The sequence below is a fragment of the Agelaius tricolor genome, unplaced genomic scaffold (assembly GCF_023055355.1).
Source record: "Agelaius tricolor isolate 1412-34295 unplaced genomic scaffold, bAgeTri1.0.p SCAF_10, whole genome shotgun sequence".
NCBI classification, from domain to species: Eukaryota; Metazoa; Chordata; class Aves; order Passeriformes; family Icteridae; genus Agelaius; species Agelaius tricolor.
Genome location: NW_027269270.1, coordinates 27668201 through 27682526, shown reverse-complemented (window position 1 = coordinate 27682526; position 14326 = coordinate 27668201). Strand labels below are relative to the sequence as shown.

The 14326-nt window shown below is 43.4% G+C and overlaps 1 protein-coding gene across 1 annotated transcript; it reads left to right on the top strand.

The window, feature by feature from the left end:
• Positions 1-241: 241 nt before the first annotated feature.
• On the top strand, positions 242-12200 carry INSIG2 (insulin induced gene 2). Its single transcript, XM_071435371.1, has 6 exons — positions 242-393; positions 4471-4808; positions 6437-6561; positions 8632-8798; positions 9216-9315; positions 9742-12200. Exons 2-6 carry the CDS (start codon positions 4565-4567, stop codon positions 9781-9783), a joined length of 678 nt encoding a protein of 225 aa, XP_071291472.1. The 5' UTR covers positions 242-393; positions 4471-4564; the 3' UTR covers positions 9784-12200.
• The last annotated feature ends 2126 nt before the right edge of the window (positions 12201-14326 follow it).

Sequence of the window (14326 nt, the reverse complement as noted above, 5' to 3'; positions counted from 1 at the left end):
CTCACACTGACCAAGGCCTTATCCAACCTGGCCTTGAACACTGCCAGGGTTGGGGCATCCACAGCCCTCCTGGGCAACTGTTCCAGTGCCTCATCACCTCACAGTAAAGAACTTCTTCCTAATCACTAACCTAAATTTCCTGTCGTTCAGTTTGTACCCATTACTGCTGCACACAGCACTCCAAGTGAAGTGCTCCTCTTACAAACCTCGTGGCAGTGCCCCGGGCCCGCTCCGGAGCCGCAGCCGCGCACGGAGCGCTGTCCGAGGCGGAGCGGGCGGCTCCGGGCCGAGCATCCGCGCCCCCCCGCGCTGCCCGTGCCCGGCACGGCCGAGGCCCGGCGGGCGCTGCGGAGGCTGCGCGGGGCGGGGACTGCGGAACATGGCGGAGGCCGAGTGAGTCCCGGTGCTGCGGAGGGGCCGGGCCGGGCTGGGCCGGGGCAGTGGAGCCGCGGGCCGGGGGGACGGGCCGAGCCGGGCGGGTAGCGGCGCCCCTCGGCTCCTGCTGCCCGCGGGTCGGGGAGGTGCTTCGGGTTAGGGCCGGGGGTGACGGACGGAGGGAGAGGCCGGCGGGGCCGTTCCCCGGCAGCCGGGACAGCCCGTGCCCGGCGGGGCTGCCCGGGCCCGCGGCCCCTCCGCTGGCCGTGCTGGGCCGGGCCGGGCCGGGCCGGGCCGGAGGTGCCGGCGCTGCCCAGGGGGGCTGGGCTCCCCCGGGCCGGAGTCCGGGGCAGAACCGCCGCCCGATGGCTGAGACGCGATGGTTTTGTTTGCTTTTGGCGTTGCCTCGCTGCAGACGGATGGGTTCTTGCCATCTCCTGCGTAGTGTTGCCTAAATAAACCCTCTCGTTGTCGGCCTCAGCGCGCCGTGCCCGGTGTGTCTGTGCGGTGCCAGAAGTTGTGAATCGCTCTCGGTGCGCAGGGAGAGCGCAGGGGAGCAGGAGGGATCTTCTCCTTAGGAGACAGTTAAGTGACTAAGTGTTTTATAAATGTCCAGGGTGATAATTTACTTGTTAACTTTTTGCGCAATGCCAGACACCGTGTGGCTGCCTTGCGAGTCGTGTACGGTGCACAGTGTGTTGAAAAGCTTGGGCTGCAGTCCGCGTGTGCCAGCGAGCAGGGAAGTGCAGCTGAGACTCCGGCAGTGCCAAGCCTGCAGCTTTCAGTGCCGTGTTACAGCTGGGAATGTGCATTCCCCAGGAAATGAAGGCTCTGAAGTCTTGTTGGTTCAATATGTTGTGATCTGTTCCTGTCTGAGAGGAAACCTGCAGTAAAACATAAGGCTTAAAAGGAGACAGAGTCTCCGCTGTCTGCAGGAACAGTGGCCTCCTAGTCAGAAAGAATTGGAGTCTTTAGAGATAGTAATTTAATTTCCATGAGAGGTGATGATAGTATATATCTGTGCTGTGCCAGGGCATTGTGAGCCTTGGCTGTCTGGGGCAATAAAGAATGTTTCCTGAGCACTGATCCCTTTGCTCCCTTCTCCAGTTGCTCTGTGCCATGCCAGAAGGTCTCAGGGTCAGTGGAAAATCTGGAAACTGATTAAACAACTAGGAATTATATGTGTAGGTGGTGGTTTCTCATTAGGTGCAAATGACTACATCATGCTAGTTTCAGACTTTGAATTACTTTCACAAACATCTGTCAGTATGTACCTACCCAAGTGGCCTTGCTGCGGTCAGGCTGTTTACCTGCTAATAAAAATCTGTTCTGGTGTCTTGAATAACTTGCACCTGCATTGGTTGTGAAGAAGCAGTAAGTGATTTCCTTCCTGTTGCATTTAGATAAGCCTTCAGAATTAAATATGTATTTGCTGAATGGCATATTAAAAAAGTGGAAATTATACAAGTGCAGGTTTTATGATTTGAAAGTGATTTATATGGGAATAAAATTAGACTTTTACTTGATCATCAGCACTTCTAGGAGAAAAACCAGTAAGAGCCAATCAGTGTTTACATTAGTTTTGCCATGTGGGATAGTTGATGATTCTTAATTAGGCTCAAGATTCCTGTAGATGAAGAATTACAAGAAACAGAGTCTTGTTAGAGGGAGATACCAAGAGAGAGTGTAAAATGGGGAAATAATAAATGTAGGGGAAATTATTTCTAGATTTCATCAAAGACAGGGACTTGGGCTGATCTCTCTCAGTATTTGAGGAGTGGAACTAGATGATGTCTAAGGTCTCTTCCAGTCCAAAACATCCTATGATTCTATTTTAGTTGATAAGCTTGGTGGACAAAATAGGTACAGGAAGATGCTTGCTGATGACCCAAAGCTGGCAACATTTGCAGGGCCAAAGAGGCCTGAGAGATCCTGCAGGAAAAGTGGGTTGAAGTTGGCTGTCAGAAATAAATTTCCCCATATGGGCTGAAATGCAATGTGCAAGGTCTGGAGCTGGTGCCAGGGAGGAAGGACTTCAGTAATAGGAAAGAGGGGAGACTTGAATAAGTAAAGGATCACAGGGTGTTTCACTTTATGACTGAAAAAAGAAACTGTTATCCTGTGTGCTGCTCATTAGAGGAAGAACTAAAAGTGTGAGCTTCCTAATATATCAGCTTGGGTCATGCATTTATAAAAAGGGATATGCAGACTTCAGGAAGTGTGAAAAGCAGTTGGGATGGTGAAGTGGAGAGTTAAGAGTTTAGTTTATTTCCCTAGGCAAGCCAAAGCTGAGAAGGGACATAACAGTTTGAAAACCCATGTTAGGCACAGTATTCCTGCAGAGTTTGTAATTGGGAGCTACAGCCTCCAATGCCCTGTGTTAGAAAGACTCCTGTAAATTCTGAGAATTCCAGTGATTACCTGGTATAATCCCAGGTAATCCCAAAGCCCCAGGGGACACAAGGGAGACTCTCAGTAGAAATAGTGATGCTTTTGTGACTCCATGGTTTCTTTGCTGGAGGCTAAAAGTATGATCCAAGTATGCCAAGCTCCAGTGCCGTGCTATCCAGAGCAGGAAAGAAAAATCTGGAGCACCTCCTTTTTGCTTGAAGGAAGTGTTGTAGTGCCAGTGCCAGCCTTGATACAGACATCAAGGCTGGCAGTCTGACTCAGGAAGCAGACAAGAAGCCTGACACCTTGGTGGTTCTCTTTCCCCCCAAGCTGTGTTCATGATTACAAGGAACCTGGGGAATTGGCTGTGTGGAAGAGAGCTTGTGTTCTTAGGAAGACACTGTTGCCTCCCCAAACTGCCCGTGGGAAGTTTTGTATGAAGAGAACTTTTTTCTTTTTTTTTTTTCCTCTTTTTTTTCTGTCTGTTGGAACTTTCTTCATGTGATGGAGTATGCCATGGTGTGGCATCACATCTGTGCAGTTGGCTGGAATATTTTAACTAGCCGATGTATTTAACTTTCCTTTTGGCTTTCAGTCAGCAGAAGTGAATGAATGCTGAGTCCTCTGCTCTGCTGCTGTGTCTGCAGAGAGCTTCCTCGGGGTTGGCTGGAGCTGAGAGGAAAGGGGATGGATGTTCTGGTTTGGCTCCCCATGTGCCATAAATAAGAGTTAACAGAAGCCGCTACCAGCTGGCAGTTTCAGATTTAAAAACAATGTCAGGGCTTTTTTTCTGAAGTTCCAGGTGGCTAAGCTGTCGATCAAAATCGCTGTTGTACATGAATGTGGCACTGAATCCATGTATAACAAGACTCATGATGGACAGGTTTTGTTTTTTTTGAGGAAGGGATTGGGGTGGGAACTCTGCCATTCCTGTAATGCCAGCAGTTACTCATGTCAGAGGCTTCCTAGTGCAAAGGCAGGTGGAGCTCCTTTTGCTTTGCCCTCAGGTGCTTCTGTGCCTGATTACAGTTAGGGTTTGTCGTGATGTAGGGCAGTTTTCTCCAGATGTGTGTGTTACTTTGGTAAATATTTCTCTCTGTTGAAGTTACTGCTGTGGTTTGCTGAGCTGTTTGCTCTTACTGGAGGTTACAAAACATGTATGCTGCAGGATTGCTGAAATTCTGACTCCAGCCTGAAAGTTACTTCAGAGATTTCGCTTTCCAGTTGAGAAATGTTTTTTTAGTGTCTCTTCAAGAAAAGAGATCTCTGAACCTCTGTGGCTGACTTGGAATCGAGGGCTGTGTTTACTTGCTGCTGAATTATATAACCTCTCCAGTTGTTGCTTCAAGGAAGGGAGTAAACCAATTTATTCTTACTGCAGAGCAAGCCTTTCTTCCATCTGATACCTGTGTCATTTCTTCACCTCCTGGAATGTACTTCCACATTCCTACTTGTCCCATCCCACATGTTTCCTCCTCTGTCTCCTAGAAGAAAAAACTACTTGTGAAACATATTCCCTTTGTAAGGCATTTTTGATGCTGTGGTTGATTCTGCTATCAAAGGACTAATGGCCTCTTCAGAAAATTCAGAAAAAATATAATAGACATTTTTTTAACCCAATCTCCAAATAAGTTGAGGGAAATACAACTTATTTCAGTAATGTTTCTTATATCTAAATTTTCACTCTTTTTTATTATTTTTCAGGATTTGGGTGTCTCCTAATTGAAGAGAGTTGAAATATTGATTGCAAGTGAATCCTCAGTCAGCCTCTTGGATGCCTCTGATAACTTAGGAAGTCATGGCAGAAAATGATGCAATGCCAACCTTACCAAAAAAGTGTGGCCCATACATTTCATCTGTAACCAGTCGTGGCATGAATTTGGTAATTCGTGGTGTAGTGCTGTTTTTTATTGGTGTATTTCTTGCATTAGTATTAAACTTGCTTCAGATCCAGAGAAACGTTACTCTCTTCCCCCCTGATGTGATCACAAGCATCTTCTCCTCAGCTTGGTGGGTACCACCTTGCTGTGGCACAGCATCAGGTAAGTTCAGTCGTGTGTCTGTGCCTGCTGTGCTGAGATGGGTAGTTGCAAAAAACTGTGTGAGAGGTGGGGAAGATAAAAAATTCCCTTTCAGCATCACTGTCCTTGTTGAGTTGTTAGTATGCTTCTGATGTTTTTCTTGCATACACAAATATACATGTGTCCAGGAATTAGTTTTTGTGCTCTCCTGGGTCACCTGAGAACGCTGCAGCTGCCATGGGAACTCAGGAAGGCTACATCTTGCCATCATCTGACAAGAAACTTGTGGGCCTTTCTGGGCCTGATGGGTTGGTAGTTTGGATGGAAAGACTGGATATGGCTTGTAAAGTGCACTCTTTGATTTTAGTACTTGATTTTTAAGTCACCTGATTTAAAGATACTACAGCCTTAATTAGCTTTTCCCAGCAGGAGTCACTCTGTTGAGGTGTTCAGGGTTTTCTTTTTTCATTATTAGTCTTCTGCATTTTTTTTCCTTATCTTCTCTGCTGGTATGCATACAGGGAACCTGTGTGGTAAATGCTGATAATTCACCCATTTTCTTACCATTTGCACTTGCACAGCCTTCGTGGAATTGATGTAACATTTCTCTGCAGTATGGTTTATTATTATGAGCAGAATAAAGGTATTTTGCATATTTATAATCAGGGGTGATCGAGGCTGCATTCAGAGAAGTCCTTTCATCCATCACCATTATTAGTCATGAGTTTGGCCCAAGGCCTTTGGCAAGAAAATTGCTCAGGGAGGATTTTTTCCACTCCAGCTTTACTGATGATTTATTTTCCTGAATCCTGGGGATCAGTTTCCTCTGTGGCAGAGGAAAGAGCATTTGCAGTGTTACCCCCAGCAGTGTGCTGGACTGAAGGCACTGCAGTCTGTACTGATGGCTCAGGCTCTGCTGGGCTCACACCACTACAGTCTAATATTAAGGCACCATTATAGATCCTTAGTGTGGTTGGTAAAATCTTTTTAACTGCAGTTGCAGTGGAGAACACATTTGTGAAGAAATATTGAAAGAGCATCTCAATTCCCTGAGGCTGGAATTCCTGTTTGCTTTCTGTATTCAACAGCTACTGTAGGCTCTTGGCTTTCTCTCTTCTGGGTGAGCTTGAGAGTAGCATTGAAGAAGAGAAAAATGTTATCCAAACAAAGCCTGCTTGTAACAAGAACAGAAGAAAACACAAAATATTGATGTTATAAACCGCACCAGTACTGTGGTGTGTTGGTTTTGCAGTTATTTTAAACATGTTTGATGTGTGGGATTTTTTGAAGTACCAGCCTGTACAGCTATTAGTGGTCTTTCTGAACAACAGTGCAGACTTTGGTGTGGGGGAGAGCTCTGCCATCCTGTGACCCTGGTTCAAATTGTCTCTGTATTGCTACTTCTGCTGCAGTGGCTGAAGATGCTGCTGAACTTTGTTTAAAGTAATTAAACTCTTGGAATTTCCTCTTCTTTTACAATGTATGTGCTGTTTATCCTAATTTTTGTGCTGTTTATCCTTAAATTGTGTGTTTTAGTAGTGACTCTAATTGTCAAAGTCTAGATAGCCTTTATTCTAGGCTTTATTCTAGGTTGTTAAATGTTGCCAGTGCTTTAACTTGAGGGCCTTTTTTCTCTCCTGTCTCCACAGCTGTGATTGGGTTATTGTACCCCTGCATGGACAGACATCTGGGAGAGCCACATAAGTTCAAGAGAGAATGGTCCAGTGTCATGCGATGTGTAGCAGTCTTTGTGGGAATAAATCATGCCAGTGCTGTATCCTATAACCAAGTGACATTGGTGGTAACAAATGGGTTTCCTCTTAAAAAAAGCTCACACAGTCAGTTGTGGTGAATTTGAATTGGTGTTAAAGGTGTAACATGCAGCATTTTTGCAAGGAAAAGGCAGATTATGTGTTAGTGTCCAACTTGTAGCAGTATTGGAGCTGATGAGCTTCACATCTTTTTGTTCTGAAAAACATTTTCATTAGGAATGTCTCAATACTGGGTTTTGTCTTACTTAGAGTCTTTATTTTCTTTGAATAATTAAGGTTAGTGCAGGAAGATATTCATGCAGTAGGTATTACAGAAAAGTGCTTTAGGTTGTTGCAAGCTGATGTCCTATTAATACCACAGTAGGAGCTTGAGGACCTGTCTGAGGTCATGAGTGGAGCACATGCACTTTGCAAAGAGTAGGGAAAGCTCAGGACCAGGAATACCCAGGACTATACAATGCCAGGAAATGTTGCTACCCCCTTCTGCAAAGGATGCCTTCCTTGATGCCAAGAAAGCACTCTGGGTGACAGGATGCATTTCTCATGGACTGGTGCACCTTACTGGCAGTGCCATGGATCTGAAAGGCTTTCTGCAGTTATGCCTAGTGCCTCCTCCATCAGCTAAAACCAGGGTCTGCTGGTGAAAATTGAGGTCTTGGAAAGAAAGTTGATCATCTCTGCAATGCTCATCTCCACCCGTGTCAGCTCCAAAAGTGGTGCTAAAAGTTCTGTTCTTGTGCTGCTGGATCTCCTCATTCCCAGGAAGAGAGGGCACATTAAGGGAGAGGTGGGGAGCTGGCTGAATTCTCACTGGGCTTGCTTGGCCACGGATAGTTTTGTTGCTGTGTGGTTTTCCCCACCCTCTGCTCTCCAGTGTGGCCGGAGGAGCTGGAGCTGCCAAGGTTCCAAGTCTCTCCCTCTGTCCCTCACAAACCCCACTGTCCTTCCAGAGATGCTCTGCTCTGGTGCTGTGGTTCTCACTACCTGAACCTGTTGGGTGAGCCCGTGGCAGCTTTGCTGCTTTTAAGAAATAAGAGTTGACAGCTCCTTTTTACAGGGGTCTGATTATTTACAGCAAATTTTCTGCAGTTCTCTAGCAGCTGTTCCCCATATCCCAGGACATCAGTAATGTACTGTCTGTATTTCCTGCTTGACAGCTCTCCAGACTGCTTTCTCTTCAGCTGTTGCCAGTTCTGCACATTGCCAGATTTGGTGAGGGTTCTATCTTCTTTGGCACTTTTTCTGAAGCTATTGATTTTTATCCTGTAATTATTTATTTCAGTTAGTCAAGCTTGTTTCTCATTTCCACTAGGTCTCCCTCCAGATTTTTGTGAGGAAATAGGACAGTGGTTTTTATACTGTCATCCCATAAGTTTTCTTTCAGGCAAAAGCAACATGACAAGCCCCCTTTTAATTATCTGTTTTGGACAGGAGTAATGAGAATGAGCTAGTGTTTCCAAAACATTTTGAAGGATGTGAAACACACAAAGATATCTGAAGTGACTTTGGAATTCTTTCACAAGCTGACAAAACTGACTTTCATTGTTGATTTAGATGAACACTTTCCAGTAATATTTTCATTTTGATTTATAGAACACATTAACATTTTAATGTTGAGCTGAATGTAAAGCATCATGTAATTTAAACAAAAGTGCAATTAATCGTGATAAATACCTTTTTTCTGTAAATCACTGTCAGTTTAAGAAATTTAATGCTAGATTTAAGATTTCATATTCAATGTAATAAGGAGCCAGGTGAGGGTGAGAAGTAACGTGCATTGTGTTTCTGTACAAAATGCCTGATTGTTTGGTAGGGGAAGAGGCTCTTCAGTCTTGTACAGTGCAGAGACCCTAAAATTGGAAGAAGTGTCATAAGTTCTTAGTTTCATGAAATAATTGATAATTACAAGCCTTAATTCCTCACATCTGATAGCTGTGTGAGAGATGATACAGGTAACACTGTACTTGTCTTAATATTTTTTTTTCTGTTGTGCCAAAATAGAAACAGAATGACAAAAATTGCTTTATCCTTGTCCATGGTATTCCCAAGCTGATCCTTAACAGGCAGCACAGAAGGTGGATTTTGCCAACAATATCCAGCTGTCTCTCACGTTGGCAGCCCTGTCCATCGGGCTGTGGTGGACCTTTGACAGGTCACGAAGTGGCTTTGGTCTTGGAGTAGGAATTGCTTTCCTGGCCACCTTGGTGTCACAGCTTCTGGTGTACAATGGAGTCTATCAGTAAGTATTTGCTCCCCTGAGGTGAAATGATAATGTTCTGAACCTGTAACATTAAATCAGAATAACTGAAGGGGTACAATTTGACATGATTTTCAAAGCTGTCAGCACCTAATTTTGAGCACAGCATAAATTGGACTGTTTATGAAAGCTCTTATGTGAGTGTAAGTAAGAAATCTAGTTGGAAATGCTAATTTAAATGAAATTGCTACCTTGCCAACAATGTAACACGCTTTGTTTGGTTGAATAAATGCAGCTATAATCAATAAGAAACCTCCTTTGTTGTTTGCTGCAAGAAATTAAATTTCTATAATGTGGATCTTTTTGAGTTAAAATATCCTAATAATTGTGGATTTGCCTTGTGTTTGGAGGACTCTGTGTTGCACAGCACTGAGCTCAAAAATGTGTGTTCTTTTCCAGATACACATCCCCAGACTTTCTCTATGTCCGTTCCTGGTTGCCATGTATATTTTTTGCTGGTGGAATAACAATGGGCAATATTGGCAGGCAGCTGGCAATGGTGAGTCTGGAGGAGGGGTATTGATTGCCTTCCAGTAGAAGTTTAAATGTACATATCATTTCTTCCTCCATGTATACCAGCCAGCTGTTTGGCTTGAGGGTGTGCAGTGAGGGAGAAACCAGCAATCATTTCTCGTTGATGTACTTAGTGAGCTGATCAGTCTGTAAATCACAGTACACCCCTGCTTTGCTCTGTACACTCTGTTACATACTTTTGTGTTTGGGGAGAAATCTGGCCATCCCCAAAGTCTGACCTGCTCAGGGGACAGAAATGGCAGTCACCAGTATGTGCACAGAACTTAAGGAGATCAAACTTATCTGAGTGGAGTTTAACAAGAGCTATTTTATCACCTATTTTGTAGAAAAATCACTTAAGTCTTTTTTACTAGTTATGTAAATTAATATTTTGTCCATTTCTGTTTTTCAGTATGAATGCAAAGTCATTGCAGAGAAGTCTCACGAGGACTGAGAAGAAATAAAATGCACCTTTTAAACAGGAAAATGTTTGACAAATGACTGTTGGAGGAGCATAAGGAACACTTGACTATGAAATTGCCAAAATGCAATTTTTTTCCCTTGAGTGGTATACTTTACTGCAATCTGTGATTGCTGCTTCTATAGAAACCTTGATGTCTGATTTTGATTACTGTGAAGTTACAATAGTATGCAATACATTTGACAATATTGGTTCAATTATAGGATTCTTTTTTCCAAATCTAAACAGTTTACCATAAATTCCTGTCTGTCTGTAATGTTGCAGTGCCAAACTGAACCTTTGCACTATGTTTCTGTAGCTGAAACTTCTTGATTCACTTTTTCTTGAAAGTTTTGAGGAATTTGTTCTTAACAGCTAGAAAAAGACAGAGAGGGTTCATGTTTAGCAATGAAGATCTCTTTCCATGATAGCCCTTACTATCTCTATGAAATTTATGGATTACAGGTGGACTTTGATGCAATAAGTAACTCATTTATGCCTATTAACACAGTATATAATTCTTCTGACCCACATTACTGGTGAGGAAACTCACTGCAGGTTTCATGGGTTATTGCCATAGCGTTTCATTTGTCTGTGGTGTGTGCCCAGTATCACAGAAATGGAAACTGAGTCTGGACACTATTCACTGTTTTTCCCCTGGTACACCCAGCATCTACATTTGGTTTTGAATTTGTGAACCACGGACAGATTCTGAAACTGCTTGTGTGCAAAACAGGATACAGTTCAGGTCATTCTTGTACAATCCTTTAAGCTGATTTGTGTTGATAGGAAAACAGCTTAGGGAGTTTTTATTGCAAAATTCAATTCTGAAGTAAATCAGCCACTACCATAAAGTGTCGTAAGCCCCTCCATTACCAATGTCACTTTTGGTGGTCCTTGCCCACTCCCTGCTCTGTTGGCAGGGATCAGCAGTGCTGTATTTTAGGTAGTGATGGAGCCCTCATTGCAGTTACTGTGTCCAGGCAACCATAAATGCATTTGTTCTTGCAGCAGTTTTGTGAGGCAGAGTTCTGTTAGCCCTGTTTGACAGGTGCCTGTGCACAGCCAGCCTGCTAGGGCAGCGAGCTGAAATGGGCTGTGTGCTGAGCACTTCCCTTCTTAAGAAGGATTTCAGTGTGTGACCCATATCTGGGGGCATACATGGCATTTTCTCTTGGCTTTGCAGCTGGCTTTTAAGACCATGAGCTGGAAGAAGTGCAAGAAGGCAGAAAGCAGATTTCAAGAGGACACTACTAACCTGTGCCTGCAGTGAGTTTGGCGTGGGATGTCTCCGCTTTGTTTTCCCATTCTGTCTTTGTTGATGATGTTTAAATGTATTTGTTTTCCTTTTTTTTTGTCTTTAAGTACTATTTTTTAAGTCTTCCATGAAAGGTTTATAAGACATGTTACAGTCACCTGGGGAGGCTGGAGTTGGTCCAAAGAACAAATAGATGTTTAGACAAGTTTTTATTAATAAATGTGTGAATGCGTTGTACACGAAGCTGTAACTAGGCAACTTTTTCAGTCTTACCTGCTTACCTCCAAGTCTGAAAAGTGTGGAATGAGCACTTCCAAAAGCATTGTAACAAAAGAAAAATTTCTTGAATGGGAAATTGTAAAAATAATAAATAAGCAAGTGATGTATGAAGAGCTTGGTTCTGCAGCTTCAGAAAGTGTCATCACCTGCAGCTCACTGTCCTGGGATGATGTCTCAGGAAAGCACCTACAGAGGCACTTTGCTTTAAGCAGAGGCAGAACATGTCTGAGTAGATCCCTGACCAGAGGTTTTCTCTTAATCAAACCAAAAGGCAATAAAAAGCATTTTGTTGATAAAACCAAGAAGCTGGGCAGGGATGAAGGGTAAATTTCTTTAGGCAGGCTCTGGCAATTTGCTGAAGAAGCTGTTGGGTCTCTCTCTTACAGTATTTCACCTCATCCACCTTCTTTACTTCAACAAATGGCTTCAGCTTGGTGGACAGTGTGAGAAGTCCCTATTGACTTACCAGGGCATGAGTGGCATAAAAATTCAGATGTTTCTTATGCTAACTTAGGGAATAACACAGTACCTCAGTAGCCAGTGTGCTGACTTGGTAAACAATGTAGTTTCATCATGACCAACGAGTGTGTACAACTGAAGATGAGTTGGTTCTTTATTCCCTTGGTGGTAGAACTGCTGTTACCTGCCAGCCTGATACTTACACAGAAGCAGCCTTGTGTGTGTTGAAATGTGCAGTATGTGAGAAGTGGTTGTTGTGCATCTGTGGCACCCACTTTGCAGCACTTTGCACTCAGATTCAGCTAAACCTGGTTAGACTGTGCTGTCCGCTGACTTTTAAATTTCATTTTGGAAATTTTGAGCATGTTGTGCAAAGACAGCAATCATCCAAAATAAATTTGGGTGGAGTCCTTTATTATATGTGTCTTACTGTTTTTATTCTTACTTGACTAACATCAGTACAGGATCACATTGTGGGTGTCCTGTTGTTTCAAACTGCTGTGATTTTAGGGCTGATGAGTTCAAACCCTGAGAAAGGTTCATGATGAGAATGGTGACACAGCCTTAACTTTAGTGGTGTGGACATGCTGCTACTCTATAGCTTGTAGTTATAACATTAGACTGTCTGAAAAATGTTGTTCAATAAAGAATGAATAAGGTATAATTTAGATACAACTTTAAAAGCGCTCTAACCTCTTCACCAATTAACCCTGTAAGGTCTATGCTGTTTAAACTGGCAAATTGCTGTTAAAAGCAAAATATGCATTAAACACAATTGCAACCTTGATTGATAGGTTTCCTCTTTCTTTAAGAAGTTATATTGATATTTAAAATACACAGAGTTGCCTTCTATCAGTAATCTCATAATAACTCTGACCATTTAGCTGGTATATTGGTTGCACAAAATTGGTTGTATGAAAATAGTGAAAAAGAAGCAGGGAAGATCAAATCAGCCGTGATTCTATCTTAATTACCATGCTGAGCAGCCTTGGAAAATCTACTCTTTTGAATCTGCAGTGGGAATAAGATAACTTCACTTACAATACAGAAAATAGAGATTTAGATATAAATAGCTAATATGGATATGAAAAAACCCCAAAACACAAATGGCAGGGAAATTCATAATGTATTTGTATTTATTAATGTTCTGGTCTGGATATGAACTGAATGTTACTCTGGTATTCACAGACTCCATTCATCGTGCCTATCACTGTCTCAAAAAAGGTGTGATAAAGAGAGGTTTGGAAATGTAATGGAAAAGCATCCAGGCAGAGGTGAGAAAAGGGTGAGAAGAGAGGTGCATGAGGGTTTGGGATGCAGTCCCACAGCAGGGCAGCACCACAACTGAAAGCTGGAAGGTGTGCAGGGGGTGAGTGGAAAAATCCTCTGTTTGTGTTGGCAACCTGTGGCCCAAAATTCCTAACTCTGCTGTCGAAATGCAGTATCCTGGGCATGCCATGTGTCTGACCAGACAGATTACAGCCAGGGGTAGAAATAAACATAATTTTGGATAGTAAGCACTAAGATTAGCCAGAAGCATATGAGTAAAGGTGTTTTGCTGGAAACTTTACCTCTCCCTTCCATCTGTAGCCTCGGAGAGTAGAAATTCCAGGTTCTTCTAGCCTGAGGGTGTTGAATGGAAAGTTACTTGGGTTTTGAGGGAATATTCCAACTGCTGACCTGTCAGGCACTTGAAAAATGTATCCTGTGCCTCTCATTATAACAGGGCTGCTGTAAGAAGCTAGGAGGAGAGTAAACAAAGAAACTTTTCCTCCATAGCTGCTGTACTTCCCTGCTGCCATCTGGCTGGGAGCTGCCGTGGGGACCTGTGGGCATACACCAGTCCTCCCTTTTTTTCCTTCCTGGTACGTAAGGAAGGAACCTAATTGCACCAGCTGCATCACCCTGGACATTTTGCATATGCTTTTTACATTTTGGAGCAGTGTTAGTGGTAATTCCTGATGGCAGTGGGCGAACAGGACCTGTGGAAGTGCTGTTAGGTATCAGATCAGTGCTGCTGGAAGTAGGTGCACAGCTGGGCAGAGGAACGTGCCTCGCCGTGGGAATAGCCATCTAATGCTGTTAGTTCTGATGCCAGTACTAAATGCAAAGCATGAGTAATTTTGCAGCTTAATGTTCAGCACTAAACAGTAAATGAAAGGTCAGTCCAACATGTTAACTGTCATGGAATAGTAAACACTCCTTTAATTGCTTCAGGCAGCCAGCTTGGATTTTTGGTGTGTCTGTTGTCATGTTTTGAGCAGCATGGTCCAGAGCCTTGTCCTGATTACCTCCTCCCCAGTCAAATGACAAAGCCTCAAATTAAAGGATAAACTTTATGCCTGGACTTTCCAGGCAGCATACTGGGAGTTTGTGCTTTGAATGTTTAAAAGCTGTGCTGGGGAAGAAGTAGGAGTTATTTCTTGATCTGAACAGAGATGAAATACAGGTTGAAATGTAGTTTGGCATTTTCTTGAGGTTTTCCTTTCTTGTTTGGTTCTGAAGCACAGAAGTTCAGTAGCTCCTGTTGCACATCCACAC